This window comes from Eupeodes corollae, chromosome 2 (genome assembly GCF_945859685.1).
Source record: "Eupeodes corollae chromosome 2, idEupCoro1.1, whole genome shotgun sequence".
Taxonomy (NCBI): Eukaryota; Metazoa; Arthropoda; class Insecta; order Diptera; family Syrphidae; genus Eupeodes; species Eupeodes corollae.
Window position 1 is genome coordinate 20,602,424 of NC_079148.1, and position 24,759 is coordinate 20,627,182.

Consider the following 24,759-nt stretch of genomic DNA (forward strand, 5'->3'; position numbering starts at 1 on the left):
CCTCATGATGTTTTCTCAGCATTCTGTCACGTATTTTTTATTCTATGCATGTATTAAGATCGATTTCAAAAGTATTTATTTTTAATAAGCCAATAATAATATTGTTTACACGCTCATTTCAGATGTCTTACAGCATTAGAATAATTAACAAAAAGCTTTGAAATGCCTATACTGGCTACGAGCTTGACTTCATCTTCATTTACTAAATCATATTTGTGTAATTTTATACGTATGTACATATACGCAATTTTTATAAAAAATCAATCCCACATTTCCTGGAACTTCCTTATCTTCAAAATACAATAATCTAAGAAAAAAATATCACTCAAATATCACGTTGAACCATTAAAAAAATCTGTTTCTACGAACTTAATAAATCCCCCAACAGTTTATTTTTAATGAAATATTGAAGTTATTAGATTTCAATTCAAATACACATTCGTTAAAAGTTAATAATAATAAAAAAGTGCATTGGCGTTCTGCATCTGCAAATTTCAATCTCAACACAAATTTATCTTTATCAATACGAAGCACAGATACAAAATACTTCATCTATCCAACCAAATGTCTGCTACGTCATTTCAGTAAATAAAAGCAAAGCTAAGAACGAACTTTTACGGATGCTCTCTCTCTCTTTTATTTTCATTAAATCTTCATGCATCTCGTTTTGTTCGTTCCTAGCGTGAAATTATTGTTTTTGAACTTTTTCACAGAGGCCACAATTAAAGCTACAAAAAGTGGGGCAAGACAACAATGATGATGAAGCACTCGTTCTAAGCTCAAATAGCAACAACAGCAACAATAGCAGCACGTGCTTTCTGAAATAAACAACATGTATATAATATACTATGAAGTCAAAAAAGCACACAACAAGGCTGTTGGCTTGGCTGTCCACTTTTTGCGTTTTGCAAAATACATAACGAAAAAGTTCGTTAAGTGATGTGCGGTGTGGAGCGTTGGTAAGGCGCCAATATACAGTTAACAGCTCCGATTGAACCTTTCATTGAGTCAGTGCAAACTTTTAGCTTCTCGAGGAATCATCGCGTCCATATTTTATACTCATACCATATCTCACGTCAAAAAGATACTTAAATACTTGTATTTTGTTTAACTTTATTTATTTTTCTTACTGTAAGCGACAACCGCGGTGCCTTACGCGAAATCGGAAGTTTTTATTGTGATACAAAAATATTTTAGAATAGTGAAATATTGTCTCAAGTTCTTGTTTATTAATGAAATAAACTTTGTCGGTATTTTTTGTTGTGATTTTTTGAGATAACCCACCATAAGATGTGTTCCTAAAATAGTTTCTGATTGTTCAGAGTTTTTGTTCTGGAAAAAGAAAACAAACGACGAAAAATCCTTTACTACAGGAAAGTGCTAAGTGCTTTCGGTTTATTTTTGTGGCTGGTCTAAAGGATTTATTTTTCTGTTGATAATGGCTGGAGAGGATCAGGATCTTTTGGAAAATACTGTCAAAGTCAAATGTATGTAAACATTATGCGCCTTTTTTTCAGCTGTTTGTCAAGAAATAATACATTTTTTGCAAACCTAATTAGTTTCAAAAGTAATTAATTAACGTTTAAATTTGTAAGAAATGTCTGTATGATATTTCTAAATATAGACAAGGATTGGTGACACTTTTTTCAATCTAATTAAGTTGCAAATATTTTGATTATTTCGTTAAAAATGCAGTTTGTTTTTATGGTTTTTCAATTACAGTTTCATTCCACTATAATTAAGAGTAGGTATTATAAATAATATTAAATCGTTATAATATTTTAAGTTTTAAGATACAACACGCATATTATCGGTCCAAAGGTAAAACTCAACTTGGTGTTGAAAAACTATTTTATGAGAAAAAATTTTGAAATAAATTTTTGTAATGCGAACTCATGAGCGTGGAAGAGCAAGTGGAGGTTGCTACTTTGGTTTTAAAAAAAGCTTCAAAGTTTGAAAGGCGAGTTTCGGATAATTGTTTACTTAGAAATGAATACCAAACACCTGTGGATACTTCCTCAATACCTTAACTGTAATAATTGGGAAGAAGATTTTGAAAGAACAACTGAGTTACTTAGCCACATGAGATCGACGAACGTTAAGCTTATTGGATACCTGAACGCGAGAATCGGGCTAGAGGCAGGAGTAATGAACGTTATTAACGGTTTTTATAGGCAATCAAAGGATACTGTTTGTAATGCAAGAGGAAAGAAACTCCTAGAGCTTTGCGATTCTTTTGGACTTCGAATTCAGAATGGAACGAGTGCGAGTGAGCGAGTATTGGAGGCCAAGGATCATCGTTGATTGATAATGCAATCCTAGGTGAAGACTGGGAGTCACTGGTGACGGATCTAGAAGTTAAAGAATTTTCGTATTCGAATCACCTTCCCATTGTTGTATCATTCCAACAGCAGCGCTTGCAAATAAATGATGATGACATTATTAGCCCGCAATCACTGTCCAAACTTAACTGGAAGATATCGCAAGCCTCAACATACAGACAACAACTGGATGGTAGACTACAAGCACATCAAAGACGAGATTTTCAAATGCTAGAGCAAACCATAAAGGAATCTTACCGCCAACAGCAGCCTCTCGGAAAAGGATGGAATTCAGGAAATGAGCCTTGGTTTTATCAAGAATGCCGAAAAGCTAGGAAGATTTCTTTTGCATGGTTGAAAATTTTTCGGAGTTCCTCCCAAAGTTCATTCAGGATTAACTACTTAGAGGTTAATAGGAAATTTAAAGAGCTATGCAAAGCCAAAAAGTTGAAATATGAAGGAAAACAAGCATGCAGAAACTGGCTTGGAAATTCAACATCCAGTAATACATAAAAACTGTGTGCAAATTCACTTTTCTTTCACTTCAAAGAGCTACTAAATCCCGAAACAACATTAGCAAACTGGCATTATGCAGTTCCTTGATTTGAACATCTGGTAATATTATTTAATAATGTTTCTTAGGGGAATCTTCCGGTAGAAGAATTCAGGACTTCTGTAATATTTCCGATACACAAAAACTGATTTTTGTTGGATGCAGCGAACTATCGAGGAATCTCTTTTCTAAATGCGACATATAAGATCTTCACAACAATGTTACAGAAACAACTTACAAGATGGATTACAACGCAAAATGTGCCAAACGAGTGTCAAGCTGGTTTTAGATCCGGATACGCTACAATCGACAATATCTTTGTCTTCAGGAGCCTTGCTGATAGTTTTTGCATGCAGGGTAAAAAATTGTATGAATTTTTCATTGATTTCAAAGCAGCTTTTGACACGATCAACAGAAGTGCCTTTTTTTACAAACTGTACAATCTGGGATTTTCGTTGAAGTTCGGCTTAATAATCGAAGAGTTGTACAGAGGAACACGGGCTGCAGTTTGGAATGGAGCGGAACTTTTGGATTGGTTTGCAACTTCGTCAGGAGTGAGGCATAGATGCACACTGAGTCCTACCCTCTTCTCGCTCTTCATTAATGATCTAATAGATTTCCTTCCTGGAGGAGTTGACTTTGCGGGAGAGCATATTAAAGCATTGATGTTCGCGGATGATATAGTCTTGTTTGCTTACTCCCCAGAAACACTCCAACTTATGATAAACAAGATTTACAATTACTGTTGTTTATTGAATTTGGTTGGCAACACTCAAAAATCCAAGATGATGATTTTTAAGAGAGGAAACGCATCGAATGAAAAGTGAGTCGTCAATGTTGCAAACGGTGTCAACAGGTTGGGAGATTGTTGATGTCGGGATAGATTGTGTCTATAAGAATTTCTAGACTGTGAACAGTTTGAGCCAATTCAATATCCAACAGTACTTGGGAACTGTTTGCAATTGGAGTGGTAAATTTGGCGTCTCCTAATTAAGGTATATTTTCTGAGAAATTATCACCGCGGTTATTGCATAAATGTGCTCGCATATTCGAGCGCATATTGAGAATTTTAATTGATAGCCACAAAGGTGATGATTTTAAGGACCGTTCGGTCGGTGCGCGTACCTTTTGTTACAACTGGTAGAGTTTGGCGAAAACAAAAGTTATACCACCGATCATATTGCATGAGTTTCTTATATCTTTTAATCTGCGGTCCACTACTTCTAGATGAGCTTCTACATGAACAATGGTGCACTCATCCCAAATAATCAGCGACGTGTCCTGTAAGAGCTTTCCCAGTGGACCATTTTTACCGATTGAACATACAGACTGTTGATCTAAAGAAACAGCCAACGGTAGTTTAAACGTGTGAGCCGTTTTCCCATCATTTAATAGGGTTGCAGCAATTCCTGGCGATGCCATTGCCAGTGTTATTCTTCCGGATAATCGTACTTTTGACAATGCTAAATTTGTAAGAAAGGTTTTTCACGTGCCACCGGGTGCGTCCAAAAAATATTGTTGACCACTGTTATTTTCCCCACTTTCAATTACATCATCGAAGGCTATTTTAAAATCTGCCACTAACTTGGGTACATTTGAATTGAAAAATTCTGACAACTCGTATTCTATAATATTTTCGAACATTTGTTTGTCCTATCATTAATAGTTTTCACAGAAAGACATTTTATGGCTAATTTGTATACACCTCCGGTTTGTTTTAATATGAATTTCTAAAGATTCCATAGTAATCTAGTATTAAATGTAACCTATGTTACTCAGTGATAATGTAGCTTTCTAATGAAAAAAAGAATTATTAAAATCGGTCCAGCACTTTTTGAGTTTATTCGTTACATAAAAAATGCAAATCTTTCCTCTTTATAATATTATATTAAATATTTAAATGCGTATTTTGGATCTCAGTTACTTAAGTTGGCGCTACAGGCCTGTTTCAATAAGGGCCTCAACCAACAAACTTCTACATCTATCTCGGTCCCTAGCTAGATGTCTCCAGTTTCGCGCTCCAAGTTGGGTGAGGTCACTTTCCACTTGTGCGCGCCACCTGATCTGCGGTCTTCCTCTACTGCGCTGTCCTGTCTACTTCGCTGTACAGAACGTACAACTTGTCGTTCCATCTTCTTCTCCATTCCCCTTCGATGCGTATGGGATCGAAGATCACACCTTATTAACATATTATGTACTATTAAAAATATTGTTGTATTTTATTGCTCCTGTCCAAATGTTTGGATTAAAGTTTTAGGATTTTATTATGTTGGTTAAAAAGTTCATAAATACTTGCATATTACTCATAACATACAGATGAACATGTGTAGATAGGTAGAAATGGCGATCTCAAGGCAACCTAGCCTGAGATCCAATTAGCGCTGAAGTGCGCCGTTTTGATACCAAAAACTCGTTTGACCTGTGATTGAAAGGGACAGATTTATAGAGAAGCTTCATAGCGATTGTGTTAGAGCCATTTTGTCGCATTGAGAAAAAAGATTAGGTCTCTAATCTTTGTCTCAGATAGCTCATCAAGTTCGTAAAAAATTCTTTTCCAAAGTATTTCATTCTAGTGTTTGCCAAAGCAGGACATTTGCAGAGGAAATGGATTATCGTTTCACTCTCTCTTTGGTCACTACAACTACGGCAAAAGGTGTTGTAGGAGATACCCAACTTGTCCGTATGAACTCCTATAGGCCAATGTCCGGTACAAACCCTTACTAAGGCTCAAAGTAGGAGTGCAGTAGTCACTGTCTACCGTGATAATATCTGAGGGAATCAATTTCTTTGTGTTGCTGTGACGATAAGGTTTTGATCATATGTATGTTTGTAAATTGATAAAATATAATGATGTATACATATACTCGAAATTGAATAATAAAAAAGTAATAATAGCTAATTATTACTGGAACACTATTCATTTCTGATAAATCATTGACAGTAAACAGAAAAATCAATTATTGAGAATAATGACATTGTAACACAAAGAAATTATTTTAATTGTAGATTCTAAAACTGAACATTTTAATAACTTACAATAAAATTACGAAAGTTAATAACATGTTATACTTTAATAATATCTACATACATACATGTGTGTAGTGTATAGTTATTTCGAAACCTTATATTTTGTATAAATGTACATTTAATATAATGTTTTATTTAATTTCCTTCTAATATTTTTCTTTTCCCATACTATTGTTATTACATCATACATGTGTACCTAACATATGTATATAATAGTCCAATGTTTCTCTAGTCACCATTGTAATGGAGTCACTATTTAGGAGTAAAAGGTTGTCTACAAATTGATTGAAATTTCATATTGCACTTGTTCTTAATAACATGAGTATCGACATAAGTAACCAATAATAAAATAAATAAATAAATTGAATGGCGCAACAGTCCATGAAGAACCAGGGCCTAGTGACTTACAACTCTCAACCATTCCTGTGTGCGAGTAATGTTGTCAGGAATGGAGGGGACCTACAGTTTATATGCCGATTCCGAACGGCTAATTTGAGAAAGCACTTTTTCATGACAAGAGTTACTCTTGGAGAATTTGTCAATACCCCGCAAGAGGCAGTACCCGTGAAAAGACTTTAGATGGCATAGGCAGGGATTGAACCCAAGACCTCTGGCATGACAGTCCAACGCACTAACCATCATGCCACGGGTACTAACACGGGAAGTAACCAATAAAAGGTTTTTAAATTTCAAAGTGTGGTGTTGAATAGGGAATGTTGATGTGATATCAATATTAACTCTATTTTAATTATTTTAAATAGTTTTAGCCTTATAAACTAAAAATATTTCTGAGAGTTTTTTTTTCTCACAAATTAAACATATGATCCAATTTCCATTATCAAAAATATTTCGTTCCGTAAAAAAGCATACTCTCCGTTCAGCAGCTTTCTTTTTGTTGATTCTTAGATAAAATAATTATTATCCTTAAATTAAAATTGAAAACACTTCATTGATAGAATCTCTTTCTCTTGAAATTAAGTTGCTAAATGTAGGATTTGTGAAATTTGTTTGTGCATACTTTCCGGGCGGTCAAATTAAAAAGGAAACAATTTCAAAATATAAGGGTGATATTTTAAGATTAATAAAATCAAATCCAAATATTGTCATTTGTGGAGATCTGAACAGCAGAAATACTTCATGGGGATGCCAAAGAGAAAATAAATGGGGTAAAACATTATTTGATCTTAAAAATTTCGAAAACTTTGATATTATATATACTCGTACCAAAGATCCAACATACATTCCTTCGAAAAACAGGGGACTTCCCTCCACCTTAGACAATATATTAACAAATAGGCAAGATTTGTTGTCGGTTCCGTTTGTGGAAAACGACCTTACATCAGATCATTTGCCAGTAATATTTGAAATCAAACATGGTGCAAGCCTCTCTTGTCCTGACAGAAAATATAATTTTCATAGGGCAGATTGGGATAAATTTAAAACACATTTAAAACTCAAATATTCTTCTTTTTCTCCAACCTCTATAAATAGTATAGAGTTAATTAATGAAAATATTGAACAATTTGAGTACGATGTTGAAGAAGCCTTAAAGATTTCAGTTCCCGTGATCTCAAATTCTAAAAGTTTCTATGACCCAGCGCTTACTGAGGATCTAAAAAAAACCATCACTTTTAGAAACACAGTCCGGCGAAGATTCCAACGTCAGAGAACAGATTTTTTGAAATTCCAGCTTAAAATTCTAAATCAATTAGTTTAAAAGAAACTCCAAATTATAAGAAACAAACACTGGAACACTACCATATCCCAGATAAAGAAACATGACAAACTAAATTGGAAACTCTCAAAAATATTCAAAAGGCAAAATTCAAGACTTCTCCATCTAAATGTCTATGGAAATAAAATAATTTCAAATGCTCATAAAGCAACAGAGTTGGCTAAGTTTTTTGAAATCAGTCACTCCCTAACACAGAGTTTTAACGACCCAGGTACAGTCAGGGAAGTCGAGTCTAGCCTAATAGAAATCGAGCAACTCGTTACTGACCCCCAAAGTGTTCCTCAAATTTCTCACACATTTGTAAAGAACATTATAAAAACCGAGCTTAAACCAAGAAAAAACGCCAGGTTGCGATAAGATCTCCAACAAAATAATCAAAAATTTTCCAAACAAATGTATTTTTTTCTTGAGCACTCTCTTTCTTAAGTGCCTCTTGCTGGGTTATTTTCTCACAAGGTGGAAGTTAGCAAAAATCATCCCAATACCAAAACTAAACAAACCACTATCAGATATAACTTCTTACCGCCCAATTAGTTTACTTAGCTGCTCTGGCCAGCTATTTGAAAAAATTATCTGTCTAAAAATGACAGAAATCATTGAAGACAAAAATGTTCTACCTCCAGAATAGTTTGGGTTCCGAAAAGAACGCCTTAATAACAAAAAATCTGTCGGCATGATATCGTTGGATATCGAAAAATCCTTCGATTGTGTTTGGCATAATGGTGTCCTTCACAAGCTCCTAAAAATTGGTCTTCCAACTTACATTATTAAAATAATTAAAAGTTTTTTGAGCGATAAGAAGTTTTACGTTGAAATTCGTCAAGAAATAGTCACCAACATATGAAATCAAAGCGGGCGTCCCTCAGGGTTCATCCCTTTCCCCACTCCTATACAATATTTATGTTGCCGATTTTCCTACCCTGAATTATTGCAAGAGGTCCTTTTTGCAGACGAAACATGCATACATTGCGTCTCTGAAAATTGCCAAGAAATAATGTTTAACATCCAAAAAGCATGAAATATATTTTTATTTCTATCGCTAGAAAATCAAAATAAATCCGTTAAAAACACAAAAAAAAAATCTAGTTTTGTTAACGAGATATATATATATACATATTTTAACCAATTTTAGTAGCATTTCTTAAATTTTTACAAATTGGATGAATGAAATTAATTTGAGAGAAATCAAGAACCGAACATCAATTTTTCACAAATTTGCGTACTATTTCTTGTAAATTTTATTTTCATATAAAAAAACCGAATGTTGGACTTTTATAAAAAAAAAAACTTCTAAATATCGGAAATAATATTTTCTATGAAATCAAAATTTTACTAAAATGTTGACAACAATATTTTTTAAAAGATAAAAGTAGTTTAAAGCCAATATCTCGAAGTTTTGAAAAAATATTTGAGTCGAAAATCAATTTTTACCAAATTTTATTAATTTTCTTGTTTAGGTTTTTATTTTATTTTTAAGAAAACTGTCAATTCGATTTTTCTCAAAACTTAACTGAATGCCGACAACAATATTTCTTATAATTTAATTTTATTTGGAAGCCAAAAACTCAAATTTTTGAGAAGCTATTTGAGTCGAAATTCAATTTTTACCAACTCTGATCATTTGATTTGTCAAAAAACTTGTGATTCATCCCAAAACACAGCTCAACCTATTACAACTCATCCAGGATATGAAAAATACTTGTAAGCATACTTCACGAAAACAATTGTTTGTGTATTCAACTTGTTCGTTCAAAGCTTTTTCCTTCGGATAGGTTTATTTTAATTTCATATTGGAAGAACCAAGATGGAAAATAAATTATCTGAAGATAAGAAAGAGAAAGAATATGTTTGTTTAGATTGTAAAGCGATCGCCTATTGGTTGTGTAGTTAGGTAGGTGTCTAAAACGAACATAGAATAGTTCACTTGGGGTGCTCAGCTTTATGCAGATAGATAGATAATGACATGTTTAGGATGATAGTGAAAGAATGTTATTGGTAGGTAAGGTAGAAGGTACCTACTACAATCCAATCACATTCCTTCTTTCCTACAAGTTTTCAGAGCAAACATGGAGTTATTACGTTCAATTTTTTTTCGTTAAAGTTTAAAAAAAAAAAAAAAATCAAGCATACGAACAGTTACAAGAAATAGATATTCATGTGTTGTTTACAGTCAGGCTCTTGTGCGTTTTGGATTTTAGTTATAAAGTGACACGTAAGCAATAGTTCTAGAGGTTGTGCGTAACACCTATACAGGTATAATGTGTATGCACTGAAAAAGTGATTCTAATAGAAAATACATATACCCTTTCAGGAGCATTTCCTTAACTTGTACAAATAATTATTCTTTTAAATAGGCGAAGGCAAGTAAAATATGTGTGAAGCAACCTTATTCTTAAAGAATAATATTTTAAAATCAAAGATTTTAATACTTCTTGATAGACACTTAAAAATAGGTTGTTGATTAAACATATCATATTTGTTAATCCATGGTTATCGTTAGTATTTACAATAGTTATAAAAATTGCACTTCTGATAATGAAATATTATTAAGGCAATTAAATCTATCGGTTTGTTTTTTTTTTTAATTCGAATTTTCGTTTTCTGGCCAAAATTGTATGGGGGCCACTGTTAGTTTTGATCTTAAACAAAAATGAAAAAACGCCTAACGCGAATCTGCTCAAAACCTTAACTTCCATGTTTTAACTCAATCGGTCCAATGGTTTAGGCTGTAGGAGCGTGGACAAACAGACAAAACAGACCGGACGGAACCGCGGGACCCACTTTTTTCAGTTTGATTAAAATCTCGAGTTCAAAATTTTGCACGAATGCAAGTAAAAATAATTGAGTCAATCAGAATCGAAAATGGTAAAACCAATTTTTTGAGAAACTAAAATTTCCTTAACAAAATAAGTTTATTAATTTATTCACACCAATTAGAGATCTCAACATCTACAATTATATTACAAAAAGTCGAGAAATAAATAATCATTTATAACAAAAAAAATACTCGTAATAATATTTAACATTAATTGTTTAAAATAACAATTATATAAACATGGTTTGATTAATTAATTCGAAAAGAACAAAAGTATATTATTTTTCAAAGTGTATCTGTTTATATGAAAATTGAAATTAATATTATTAGAAATGAAATTAGTTTCTCTAACACAGCGAGTTAAAGCATAGTTTACCCTATGTTCCTTTTTTCGGAATAAGCAACGTTCTCTTATTTGACACGAGGGAGCATACAAAGCTATCAACCCTTAACTAAAGTCGTGAATATTTCCTACGGTTCTAAAGTCGTGAGTCCACTGGACCCAGGCCTTTTAAAAGGTCAATAAAAATAAAGGTATAATATATTTTATGTATTTTTTTTTACTAAACGTAATACTTAAACAATAGAAAACAAGTTTTAAAAAATCAAACATTCATTTGCACTTAAAATTTGCACTTTCGTCAGGCAGTCTCAATTTGTAAAATTGAAATATAACATTTTTAATAAATACATAATTAAATACTAAATCAAAAGTAAAAAATCCATAAATACATTTTTTTGGAATTTTAAAAACAGCTCTTCAAAACTGTAAAAACAAAAACTTAAAATCTTTTTCTGACAAAATTCTGACAATGGTCAAAGTCAACCAATCTATAAACATGAAAAACATACTTGTTTTGAACAACTCATACAAATGGGCACCTTGGACTTAGCACCCAAATGTACCGTTTTCGATTTTTTATTTGCCGGACACAAAAAGAGCATCTTTTTCTTTTGTGTCCATCAAATTTTAGATATTCTTCGTTATTTGGAACTACTTTTATAGGTTGAAGTTTAAGAACCGTAGGAATGCCCGTTTTCACTTGCACGGGAAGTCTATGGGTATAATATCTTTCCCTCATGTATGTAAAAGTATCAAAAAATAAGTAACGTAAATAAAGTTGTGGGTCCAGCAGACCCATGCACATGTCAATAGACACCTAAGGAGAAGCGAGCGAAATGCGTCCTTCTCACTACACAAACATTGGATTATTACAGGAAGGTACTGAGAAATTGAGAGATCTGCGGTGACTGTGTCGTTTTCTGCAAACATTTGAAGATTGTGTGTGGGTCCACTGGACCCACGACTTTAGTTAAGGGTCAACGTTAAAAGGAAAGGACATTTGATATGATGCGAAAATATGTCACTTATAAACATTACTGAAAACATTTTCCTTCTATTTTCAAGTGATTGAGTTCCAAGAAGCTTACATCTAGTCGAGTACGACGGCATTTCGATGTTTCAACCTAATTTCTGAATTATAAACCTTGTAAATTTTTTTTGGATAATTTCAATTAAGGGTGATTTTTTTGAGGTTAGGATTTTCATGCATTAGTATTTGACAGATCACGCGGGATTTCAGACATGGTGTCAAAGAGAAAGATGCTCAGTATGCTTTGACATTTCATCATGAATAGACTTACTAACGAGCAACGCTTGCAAATCATTGAATTTTATTACCAAAATCAGTGTTCGCTTCGAAATGTGTTTCGCGCTTTACGTCCGATTTATGGTCTACATAATCGACCAAGTGAGCAAACAATTAATGCGATTGTGACAAAGTTTCGCACTCAGTTTACTTTATTGGACATTAAACCAACCACACGAATGCGTGCAGTGCGTACATAAGAGAATATTGCGTCTGTTTCTGAGAGTGCTGCTGAAGACCGTGAAATGTCGATTCGTCGCCGTTCGCAGCAATTGGGTTTGTGTTATTCGACCACATGGAAGATTTTACGCAAAGATCTTGGTGTAAAACCGTATAAAATACAGCTCGTGCAAGAACTGAAGCCGAACGATCTGCCACAACGGCGAATTTTCAGTGAATGGGCCCTAGAAAAGTTGGCAGAAAATCCGCTTTTTTATCGACAAATTTTGTTCAGCGATGAGGCTCATTTCTGGTTGAATGGCTACGTAAATAAGCAAAATTGCCGCATTTGGAGTGAAGAGCAACCAGAAGCCGTTCAAGAACCGCCCATGCATCCCGAAAAATGCACTGTTTGGTGTGGTTTGTACGCTGGTGGAATCATTGGACCGTATTTTTTCAAAGATGCTGTTGGACGCAACGTTATGGTGAATGGCGATCGCTATCGTTCAATGCTAACAAACTTTTTGTTGCCAAAAATGGAAGAACTGAACTTGGTTGACATGTGATTTCAACAAGATGGCGCTACATGCCACACAGCTCGCGATTCTATGGCCATTTTGAGGGAAAACTTCGGAGAACAATTCATCTCAAGGAATGGATCGGTAAGTTGGCCACCAAGATCATGCGATTTGACGCCTTTAGACTATTTTTTGTGGGGCTACACAAATAAGCCAGCAACTATTCCAGCTTTGGAAGACAACATTTCCGAAGAAATTCGGGCTATTCCGGCCAAAATGCTCGAAAAAGTTACCCAAAATTGGACTTTCCGAATGGACCACCTAAGACGCAGCCGCGGTCAACATTTAAATGAAATTATCTTCAAAAAGTAAATGTCATGGACCAATCTAACGTTTCAAATAAAGAATCGATGAGATTTTGCAAATTTTATGCGTTTTTTTTTTTTAAAAGTTCTCAAGCTCTTAAAAAATCACCGTTTATTAGAATAAATATTGTAGTAAGGATTTCAAATCACACAACAATATTCTTAGTTTGATCTAACAAAGGAGTTAAATAGAGATTTAAGGACAAAAGGGTCCTTGAAGTCTTTTGAATTACGTTTAATAAAACCTAGCATTGAATTGGATTTAGCTACAATATGTTCTATATGCTTGCTAAAGCTTATTTTTGAATCAAACAATACATCAATAATCTTTTTTTTCCAAAACTCTTTCAAGAACAAAGTTATTAATTTTGTATTCAAAAGAAATTTAAAAAAATTGCGACAAAAGGACAAAATTTGACATTTATTAACGTTCAAGAATAATTGGTTAGTTGTACACCATTCTGTTAACTTTTGGAGATCATTTTGCAAAAGAATACAATCATTTAAAGAATGTATGCATCTGAAAAACTTTAAATTGCAAATAAAAGTGTCGTTGATAAATATTAAAAAAAGAAGGGGACCAAGATGGCTTCCTTGCGGGACACCCGAGGTAACAATAATTGGACTAGAGAGCACTTGATCAATACAAACGAATTGTACACGATCCCTTAGATAGGACTCCAACCTTCCTTGCTTCAGTTTTTCAATCAAAATAGTATGACTCTATCAAAGGCCTTCACAAAATCAGTATAGATAAAAAAAATTGGTAGCCCTCTTCGAGTTTATTTAAAACGAAATTGGAAAAGTTATAAAGATTAGGGTTAGTGGATCTTCCTGCAATAAAGCCATATTGAAAAGGTGAAATATACTCCTTAAGGAAATGTCAACTTTTCACATATTATAATTTTCTCCAAGAGTTTCGGTGTACTTGATAATTTACAAATAGGACGGTAGTTATTTACTTCCTGCTTAGGACCATTTTTATGAATTGGAGAAATAAATGATTTTTTCCAAGTTCCAAGTTATATGGATAATGTTGTTCGTAATAACATTCCCCTCTTAAAATTTCCAAAATAAATTATCAATTCATACTTAAAACATTGAATTTCTCAAAAAATCTTGATTGAATAAAAAAGAAAAAAAAAAGAAATATTTTTAATTGAATATTATGTAATGAACATAATCATAAAAAAGAAGTCTTTTCCTTTAAAAATATCTCTGACGTTAGTTAAGAAAAACCTTAAAATGTCTCATGCAATTGCTTCAACAAGGTCAAACTATAAAAACGACAAAGTTGAGAAAGGCCAATATTGTTATTACTATTACGTTTTTTTTATAATTAATTTAAAGCACCACAACAAGTAATTCCCCGTATTTGTAAATATTTAATAAACATATTATTTACACACTTGCAAGATATATTGTATTTTATTAAATTTGTCTATCTATGTGTAATAGTAAAATATTTGTAGTGATTTAATATTGTAAGCAAATGTTTATACACAAATAGAAATGTTATTATAGAAAACAATAATGACATTTTCAAACTTCATGTTGCTAAGAATATGAGAGTATCCAAAAGTATGCAATTATTTTTGTACAAACTCCAAAAAGAATGCTATTTTATTTTAGTTGAACTTTTTATACTCATCCAAACATACTCTAAATCTAAACATTGTTTCTCACCGACCAGTGTTGTTTAAAATAATTTGTTTCCCCTAAAAGCCATAATGCGAAATGATGCAACATTTTGTCAATATTGTACATATATTTCTGAATTCTTATTGAATATTACTTACTTACTTAAGGTGGCGCTACAGTCCTGTGTGAACTAGGGCCTCGGTCCCTAGCTAGATGTCTCCAGTTTCGCGCTCCAAGTTGGTTGAGGTCACCTTCTACTTGTGCGTGCCACCTGATTCGCGGTCTTCCTCTACTGCGCTGTCCTGTGGGTGCGGATTCGAAGATTTTCCGGGCTGGAGTATTGGTTTCCATGCGCTCTACGTGGCCCAGCCATCTTAGTCGTTGGACTTTTACCCTTCTGGTTAAGTCTACGTCACTGTACAGTCCGTACAGCTCGTCGTTCCATCTTCCCCCCCACTCCCCTTCGATGCATACGGGACCGTAGATCACACGAAGAACTTTTCTCTTGAAGCGACCCAAGGTGCTTTCATCCGCTTTTGTCATAGTCCATGCTTCTGCACCGTATAGCAGGACGGGGATGATAAGGGTCTTATATAGCAACACTTTGGTCCCTCGAGAGAGGACTTTACCACTCAATTGCTTTCTAAGTCGAAAGAAACAGCGGTAAGCAAGAGTTATTCTGCGATTGATCTCAGCGCTAGTGTTGTTTTCTGCGTTTACAGCGGATCCTATTTAGATGAAGTCATTGAGTACCTTAAAGTTACGTCTATCGATGGTGACGTTTTGACCAACACGTCGGTGTTGTAGGTCCTTTCTAGACGACAGCATGTACTTTGTTTTGCCCTCATTAACCGTTAAACTCATTTTTGCTGCCTCTGCCTCAATATTCACAAAAGCCCCATTGACATTACGCTGAGCTATTCCGATTATGTCAATGTCATCAGCATAAGCCAGTAATTGGACAGACTTTTGAAAGATAGTGCCTCTAGTGTTGACGTGTGAGCTCTGCACTATTCTTTCAAGCACGATGTTAAAAAAATCACATGACAGCTTATCACCTTGTCTAAAACCTTTTTTGACATCGAAAGGTTCTGTTAAGTTGTTTCCAACCTTTATGGAGCAGCGTGAATTCTCCATGGTCGTCCTGCACAAATGGACGAGTTTGGCAGGGATGCCAAAACTAGACATGGCTCCATACAGCTCGTCTCTGTAGATTCTGTTATATGCGGCCTTGAAATCGATGAAAAGATGGTAAGTGTCGATTTGGTGTTCTTGACTTTTTTCCAGGATCTGCCGTAATGTGAATATTTGATCAACTGTGGACTTTCCTGGTCTAAAACCACACTGATAAGAACCTATCAGGTTGTTGACGATGGGCTTTAAACGTTCACATATTAAGTAGACTTATTCCTCTATAGTTGGTGCAGTTTAGAGGGTCTCCTTTTTTCAGGATCGGGCAAACAATACTGAGGTTCCATTCATCGGGCATGTTTTCTTCCGACCATATCTTACAGATTAGTTGGTGCATGCTCCTAACCAGCTTATCCCCAGCTGCTTTAAAGAGCTCGGCATTCCAGCCATCTGCTATACAGCGGCTTTATTAGACTTCAACTTAGATATGGCAATCTTTACTGCGTCTAAGTCGGGAGGACGGGATTGTTGGCTTTCGTCGTCTATATCGAATGGGTCATCCTGCCTGACAGCGGAATTCAGTTCTTCATCGCCGTTATACAGTCTGCAGAAGTGGTCCTTCCATATTCTCAGCATTGACTGCGGTTCCACTATGATGTTTCCACTTTCGTCTCTGCAGCCTTCGGTTCTAGGTTTATGTACCTGTGAATTTCGTTTCACCTGTTCATAAAACTTTCGAACCTCATTCCTGCTCTTATACCTCTCAACATCTTCGACCGCACGCTTCTCATGCCCCCTCTTTTTCCTTCTGAGAAGTCAGCGTTCCTCTCGCCTCTTCTGCTCATAGAGCTCATGAGCAGCTCTCGTCCTTTTATGCAGCGCCGCTTTGGGTGCCTGTTGTTTGGCTGCATATGCCTAACGACATTCCTCATGAAACCAGGGGTGCCTTGTCGGTGGCTTTTTGAAACCCAGCACATCAGAGGCGGCTTCTCTGATTGCATCTTGGCATCTTGGTTTTTGATACTTGTGTTGGCGGCAGAGAACTTCGAGAGAGGTTACTTGTAACTCGGTCGGAAAAGGATTTGGCGATCTCTGGCGATTGTAGCCGTTCAACGTTGTACCTTCTCCCAGCATCCCTTGTTTTGTCTTGGGTCTGGAAATCTGAAGTGCTACCTTGGCTACAACGAGGTAGTGGTCCTAGCTCTTCGGAAAGTTCGTACATCCATGATGCTGAAAGTGTGTCGTGCGTCGATTGCAATATGGTCAATCTGGTTGACGGTAGAGTGATCTGGAGAAGTTCAAGTTCCTTTGTGGATGTTGAGGTGTGGAAAACGTGTACTGGCTGCCATGAAGTTTTGCCCCGCAGCAAAATCTATGAGCCTGAATCCGTTGTCGATTATTCCACCAAAGATGTCTTCCCTACCTAGCTTGGCATTAAAATCGCGCAGGACTATTTCAATGTCGTAGCTAGGACACTGCCCATATGTTTTGTCTAGGAGCTTGAAGAACATATCTTTGGTGTTGTCGTCTTTCAGGCTAATGTTGACGAATTTAGCCTTGATGCGTATGGTCATGAGACGCTCATTGATGCACCTTCAGCTCAAGACTTCTTGCCTAAGTCCAATGACGAAGTCGCAACAAGCGCTGTTGGTTTTCGTGGTAGCAGTCACCATAGTAAACATCGCCGTTTTTCATCCTCTTTTTGCCTGGCCCATTCCATCGTACTTCGTGGATGGCGGTGATATCTGCTTTATAGCGGTCTAGGGCCTTAGCTAATTCTTCGGCCGCACGTGGTCTGTTAAGGGACCTAACATTCCACGTGCATATCCGAAGTTCGTTGTCCTTTATTCGTTTGCGTTGGTTGTCAACAGAAAATCCATCCGTATCTAAGGCTTGTTGGTGCTTCGCAACTATGAAAGCTTTTACGTGGCCAGGAAGTCACCCCGACGCATAACCCCCAACCTGGAGGGCCAGATCCTAAGTATAACTCCAAGGATGGGGAGCCGGATAAAACCGCTCCTTATAGGCCTGGGCTCCGACTATGTCGAAGAAGCCCTATAAGATGTTCACTAAGTAGTTCAACCTTACTGGAACTGTAGACGCCACCGTTGATTCCATCTCGAGCATTCGTCCGCTGCCGCCTGGATATGGAGAGGTGCCTTGGTGGAAACACCTCTCCCCACCTCTCTCGTTTGCTGCTCCCAACAACTTTCCACTCTGGTTGGAACCCAATCTCCAGTTGAGGTACTAGGCACCCGATGTTCACCGCGGGGAGATGAGAGTAGGAGTTGATAAACAGAGGTTGGTTTTGAGAAAAACCTGTGGACGCTTGTGTTCTCTTGAATGCACATGTCTACCATTTGAACATCTTATTGAATCACAGGATCATTTAACTAAGAACAGCTTAGAATATTTTTTTGGGTAAGGTCAACTGAAAATTGACGATATTGCTTATTATAATTTTATTATTTAAATTCGAAAGCATAATTAACTCAATTTCGACATAAGTCAACTTAACTTCTTTTTCTTTGTGGCCACGGAAATATTTGCAATTTATAACGATATTTATTATGAAAATTTTAAAATTATTTTTGATTCGCTTTAGAAGTTTAGGTGTTATTGTAATTATTAACATTTATAAGTAAAATTACAACTACAAGTTCACTGGTTTTTACTTTGATATTTAAAAAATTCACTGTCGTACTTAATATACTATTTAAGAACTACATACTCATTAGTCCAGTCAATGAACGAAAAAAATTTCCTTTACCTCAAAAAAAATCCAACAGTTTTGAAACTTGGCAAAAAAAAGCTTTCATGAATATTTTTGTATATCTTATAGTTTATATAATAATTCTAACTGTAGCGAAGACAAACATACGGTTTTTACGGGTTTATCTTGAATACTATTTGTCATATCAAAAAATAATCTTCTACAAAATTAAAGATTATTAGATTTTAGTTTGTAAAATAACTCTAGTCATGAAAGGAGAATATGTGATGATTTTTTTAAACACGTTGATGACGGTTGTGTACCTAAAACCCTAAAAACGTTTCTTGAAACTCTTATACTAAAGAAAACGAACATTGAAAATAGAAAAAGTAAGTGCATCGCAATGGGGCATAGCATTATATCAGTTGTGCGTCCCAGATCATGCATGTCTCCAAGCAGCCTTGGCTTATTTGTATACAGAAAGCTTTGTTCTAAGAAGTTTGTTATCCTTATATCAAGCTTATGGTTTTGTTTTTCATGCTATGAAGCTCAGTTGTTGGAGATATATTGCCACACCCAAACAGATTCCAGCGGTTCATTTAACCAATTTTAGTTTATTAATGTCAGAACGTTAGATAAACTAAATATATTACAATCTTTCGGTGGAATAAGATGCATCGCTGCATCTACTTCCATAGGAAAAGAAACCAACACGCGAAGGCAAAAGCTGAAAAAAACTACCTTGTGCTAAATCAACTGGATAACTTGGAGGACTTCTAAGTGCAAAAACTAAAATCATTCCTCTTCCGTTCATAAACTCTCCACCGTCCCAATATAATACACTCTACACTGCATTGGTCAACGAGCCCACTCGAATATCGGACGTCGTAGGTCGAGCAGAAAACACTCTTGACTTGTTTCTTACCTCTGACCCTGGTAAGTACACTATTAGTGTTCTATCTAATCTAGGCACATCTGACCATTGTGTCATATCAGCAAATTTCTCGTGTAAAAACTCTCCAGTTAAAGAAAGAGCTCCTATGAGAACCGTTTGGCAATACGAGAAAGCCAACTGAGATGGTCTCAACAATTACTTCAGGATCTTTAACTGGTCACTATGCTTCCTCGATAGTGACGTTGACGCCAGCGCTGATATGATCACAAGTTTGATCCTCCTGGGAATTAGAACTTTTATCCCGAATAGGGTTAAAAGCATCAGACCCAAGGAAAACGCATGGTTCGATGCGAGCTGTAAAGAGGTTATTAGGGTTAAGAAGGTAAGTTTCCGTTGTTTTAAAGCCAATCCAACTGAGGAAAACCGGAATAAGTTCAAGCAAGCCAGGAAGGCCTGCAACGCCCATATTCGACGGACCAAATTTTTACATGACCAAAAATTACGGCAAAAAATACTGCAATGTCCCAAAGGCAGTAAAAATTTTTGGTCATTTGTAAAAAATATGAGGAATTCTTCCTCTTCCTCGGTTCCTACGCTCATTGTGAATGACACTCCATTTGTTAGCTCCTTAGAGAAAGCAAATCTCTTTGCTAGGCAGTTCGCCGCCAATTCAACTCTGCCAGTGAGTGTTATGACTCCGCCTGTACTTGAGCGAGTTAATGATTCTATGGGGCAAATCTTTTTTCGCACTCGTACTGTAGCGAGGGTCCTAAAAGATCTAAACATACACAAATCTGCTGGTCCGGATGGTATCCCCGCTATTGTTCTGAAGAGATGTTCTTCATCGCTGGCAAAACCACTGCGTAAGCTTTTTCATCTGTCCTACTCCTCAGGTCTCGTTCCGAGCGGATGGAAAACCGCATTTGTCCAGCCTATTCCCATAAAAGGCGAATCTTCCTCACCGTCTAATTATCGACCGATTGCACTTACGTACCTTCTTTCCAAGGTCATGGAAACGCTGATTAATTATCAGCTCAAGAAATATCTTGAAGAACGGAAGCTTCTTAATGACCGACAGTATGGCTTTCGTAGCAATAGGTCCACTGGTGATCTCATGGTTCATCTCACCGAACAGTGGAACAAATCTTTACATAGTTTTGGAGAAAGTAAGATTATTGCACTAGATATTTCAAAAGCGTTTGATAGGGTTTGGCATCAGGCTCTCTTATCGAAAATGCGTGCTTTCGGTTTGCATGAACCCCTCCTTCATTGGATTAGTAATTACCTTTCGAATCGTTCAATACAAGTTGTATTGGATGGATTCAAGTCTGAAAACCACAAAATAAATGCTGGTGTGCCCCAGGGTTCTGTTCTATCTCCAACACTCTTTCTCATTTTTATTAATGATCTCCTGTCTGCAACATCTAATCCAATACATTGTTTCGCTGACGATAGTACTCTTAGCTTTTCATATTCGTTTTCAGATTCACACCCCCCTCCTTCGGATGTGGAACTGCAACGGCAAAATATGATAAGCTCATTAAATTCCGACCTAAACAGCATTGTACAATGGGGAATAAGAAACCGCGTGGAATTTAATGCTTCAAAAACGCAATGCTGTCTTGTATTGTTAAAGCGAAATATACCCCCCCTGCCATTATCCATAAATGGCACTTGCATCGAGGAAACTGAACATCTGGATATTCTTGGTATGTGTATCACCAACCACCTTTTGTGGAACGATCACATACGCGATGTCGCCAAAAATGCCGCAAGATGTTTGGGTTTTCTAAGGCGATGCAAGAAGTTTTTCTCCCCCTCTGATCTGGCTGTTATTTACAAGACTTATATACGTCCAAAGCTTGAGTATAACTCCCATATCTGGGCCGGTGCTCCTACAACTTACTTAAGCCTCTTGGATAGTATTGAACGTAGAGCATTTAGATTGATTGGTGATATTACCATCATAAGATCATTTACGTCACTTGAACATCGTCGAAATGTTTCTTGTCTCACCCTGTTTTACCGTTATTTTAATGGTTTATGCTCTAGAGAAATAGCCAGTTGCATTCCTCCCCTTAAACAGTTCAACCGTAATACTCGCGCTTCTAGGAATGCTCATCAATATACCCTCGAGCCCATCTTCGGTCGTACTGTCAAGTACAGATATTCGTTCTTTAGCCGTACTATGCGAATGTGGAATGCCTTGCCACACTCTGTCTTTCCCAGCTATTGCAATATTCAGGAATTCAAAACCAATGTGCACCGACATCTCCTTTCAACCCCTCTCTCTCTCCCTTTCTCCAGACCTAGTGCTCACACTGTGTCTACATAATAAGGGTAAGTGTGCGCTTATTATAAAAAAAAAAAAAAAAAAAAAATTGCACTATGCTGGCAGTCTGTGTTGCAAAATTTGTCCACAAAGTGCTTGGTGGTAACATTTGACCTGCCTCTTTTTATACAAAGTAAAGAAATCATTGCCGCAGCTTCATCTGGGCCCCGTCTATCAAAATGCGTAGTCATATTGGGTGGATTTCACCTGTTAATGTCCTTTATTGTTTCAATACATTTTCAAACTCTAATGCGTGGAATGAAGAGTATGGGTGGCTTAACAACAAGGCGTGAAATCACTGATAGTGTACTTAGTAAATGGGTTCTAGGGCTGAATTTTACTCATGAAATTTTCTCATCACTCGAAGAATTCACTGGCGTTCTTTTTTCTACTATAGTGAGCAACATGAAGATTTTGGGAGGCACGTATAAAATTAGAGATACAGACATTGCAAAAATGTCAAATTGGTTCCAAATTGAAATCATGTCAATAGCGAGTGGCATCGTTGGAGATGATAAAGTAACTTACAACAATGTTTATTCTCTAGGCATGCAGGAAATGAGCCATAGAGTGGGCCAACGAGTTTCAGAAGTAAAAATCGAGCACTCCCTTTGTCTTTTATGCCAAATTCTGTAAAGATTAGAGGTGAAACTGTGGTAATAGATCCTTTGATGATATTCCAAAGAATAAGTATAAGTAAGCAGTCCGATGAAGACTTATATGGAGTATGAGTTGGCTCAATTTCCATTATCATTGTTTGATGAAAATGGGATGCGAAAAACGAAGAAGTCAACGCTATCGACATATTTAAAATATCACAACAAATATTGATTTTCTTGACTTTGACATTATTGTGGATGGTGGCTTCTTGCTACACAAAGTATTTTGGCCCAAAGATTCCGATATTTTAACAATATGCCATTCCTACATTAAGTACCTTCAAAAACATTATTCGGCAAAAAGTTGTACTGCAATGTTTGATGGTTACTCTCCTTTAGAATATAATACAAAAAGAGCAGAACAATTCATATTCAATTTGATCATGTAACAATGATAAACATTAAACAAATAGATTATTTAAAAGAACAATTCAAGATTGATATCTTTTCTATCCATGGCACTTCGTAACCAAGGAATAGATGTGAGAGAAGCACCTGATGATTCTGACCTATTAATTAATTATTATTATGCGGAGACGTTGACGTTGCAGTGATAGGTGAAGATGTTGATCTGATTTTGAAAATATTGCATATCATTTTTCTAGGATTATGAATAACTTCCTATAGGAAGTCATTGCAAATTGTTGACATATTTCAAGGTTCAATTTTCAAAAAGGACTTTCTAAAAAAATCAGTGAATGTTTTTTTCTACTAGACCTTAAATAGAAAAGAATTAAAAAAGGGAAATATTTTATTCAATTCAATGAATGAATAAAACTTAACGAATTCAACGGGCAGTTTATTTTTATAATTTGTAATTTAGAAATTATTTTACGAATGAGAAGTAATATTTCATCTAACATAATTTTTTGCAAAGAATAATAAGGTTTTTGACATCAGGTATAATTTTTCGAAATTTCTAGCAGAACATACAAAACTACTAAATGAGGTGCATTTTCATTTTCGACTCAAATATCTTGTATAATTTACTTTAAACTTATTCCATGATTATTGCTGTTGACATTTGATAAGATTTTTTAAGAAAACCATTAAACTATGTTATAAACATTAATTATAAACGACTTACACGTGAATGCATTTCGAACGCTTCAGTGGCGCTCATCATCAGCACATATGTACATACTTATGTAAGTTTAGTAGCGAGTGTGATAACCTTTCGCTTCCTGATTAAGGTCTGGGGATTTGGGAGGATGACGCAATTGCGATTAAACATTATAGAGAAGCCACTCCTTTACTATCCTTGATGAATGTTTAGGGTCATTGTTTTGCACAAGTAAAAACTCATCTTTGAGGTCAATTTTTAAAGCGTTGGCTTTCAAATTTTCTTTTAAAATGTTTAAATATTTGTTTTTATCTATTGTTGTTTCTAAAAAAACTAAATTTCCCACACCTTTGGACCCCATAGCTCCCCAGGCTATAACATTTCCGACTCTATGTTTCACCGTTGATTGCAAATTCTTCACATCTAATACTGTGTTTGGTATCCTCCACACAAAATTGCGACCGTCCGACCCAAAGACATTATACTTGCTCTCGGCAAGGAATAACACATTCTTCCAAAAATCATCTGGTTTCGAAACTTATGCATTTCCATAGTTCAAGCGTTTTTAAACGTTTGCTTTTGAAATATAGGGTTTTTGTACCGTGCGACTATTATATCCCTTTAAATGCAGAAAGTTCCTAACAGTTTGAGGGTTAAGCGATATTCCATCATTTGCTTGAATGTCAGCAGCTATTTGAGGAGCACTTAACATGGGATCAGTCTTAACCATTCCTTCAATTTTTTGTTATATTTGAGCGTCTAGTATTTTTTTCGACCTCTTTCCTGGAGCTACTTCAAAGCTTTTATTTTTCAAATAATTTTTTAAAATACATATTGAACTGTAGACCGTGGTCTACCAATAGTTGGCGATATTTCAGCATAACTTTTTCCGTCATTTTTTAGTTTAAAAATCAATTTTCTTACTTCAAGAGGTACTTTTTTATGAGAAGTCTTCATTTTCAAAATAAAATTCGCAAAATTAAAAAAAAAACAACTGAAAAGATCAATACACCACGCCATACTGAGCCTAGATCTCTCAATAACATTACAATACACAATTTACATTTCAAAAAGAACCGTTATTTCCATTTTGTTAGAGAAGAGAGCATTGTACGAACATTTGTTTGATGTACATTTTTGACATTCCTGGAAAAAGGTAAAAAAAACCATTTGTTGCATTTGT

The 24,759-nt window shown here is 35.6% G+C and overlaps 1 protein-coding gene across 1 annotated transcript in view; it reads left to right on the forward strand.

Moving 5' to 3' along the window:
- The first annotated feature begins 998 nt into the window (after positions 1-998).
- LOC129946477 (synaptic vesicle glycoprotein 2B-like) overlaps positions 999-24,759 on the forward strand; it is a 36,803-nt gene continuing 13,042 nt past the window's right edge. Inside the window, exon 1 of the mRNA XM_056056673.1 lies at positions 999-1,487. Within this exon, the coding sequence (XP_055912648.1) occupies positions 1,439-1,487 (49 nt within the window). The 5' untranslated portion in view covers positions 999-1,438. The remainder of the gene's footprint in view (positions 1,488-24,759) is intronic.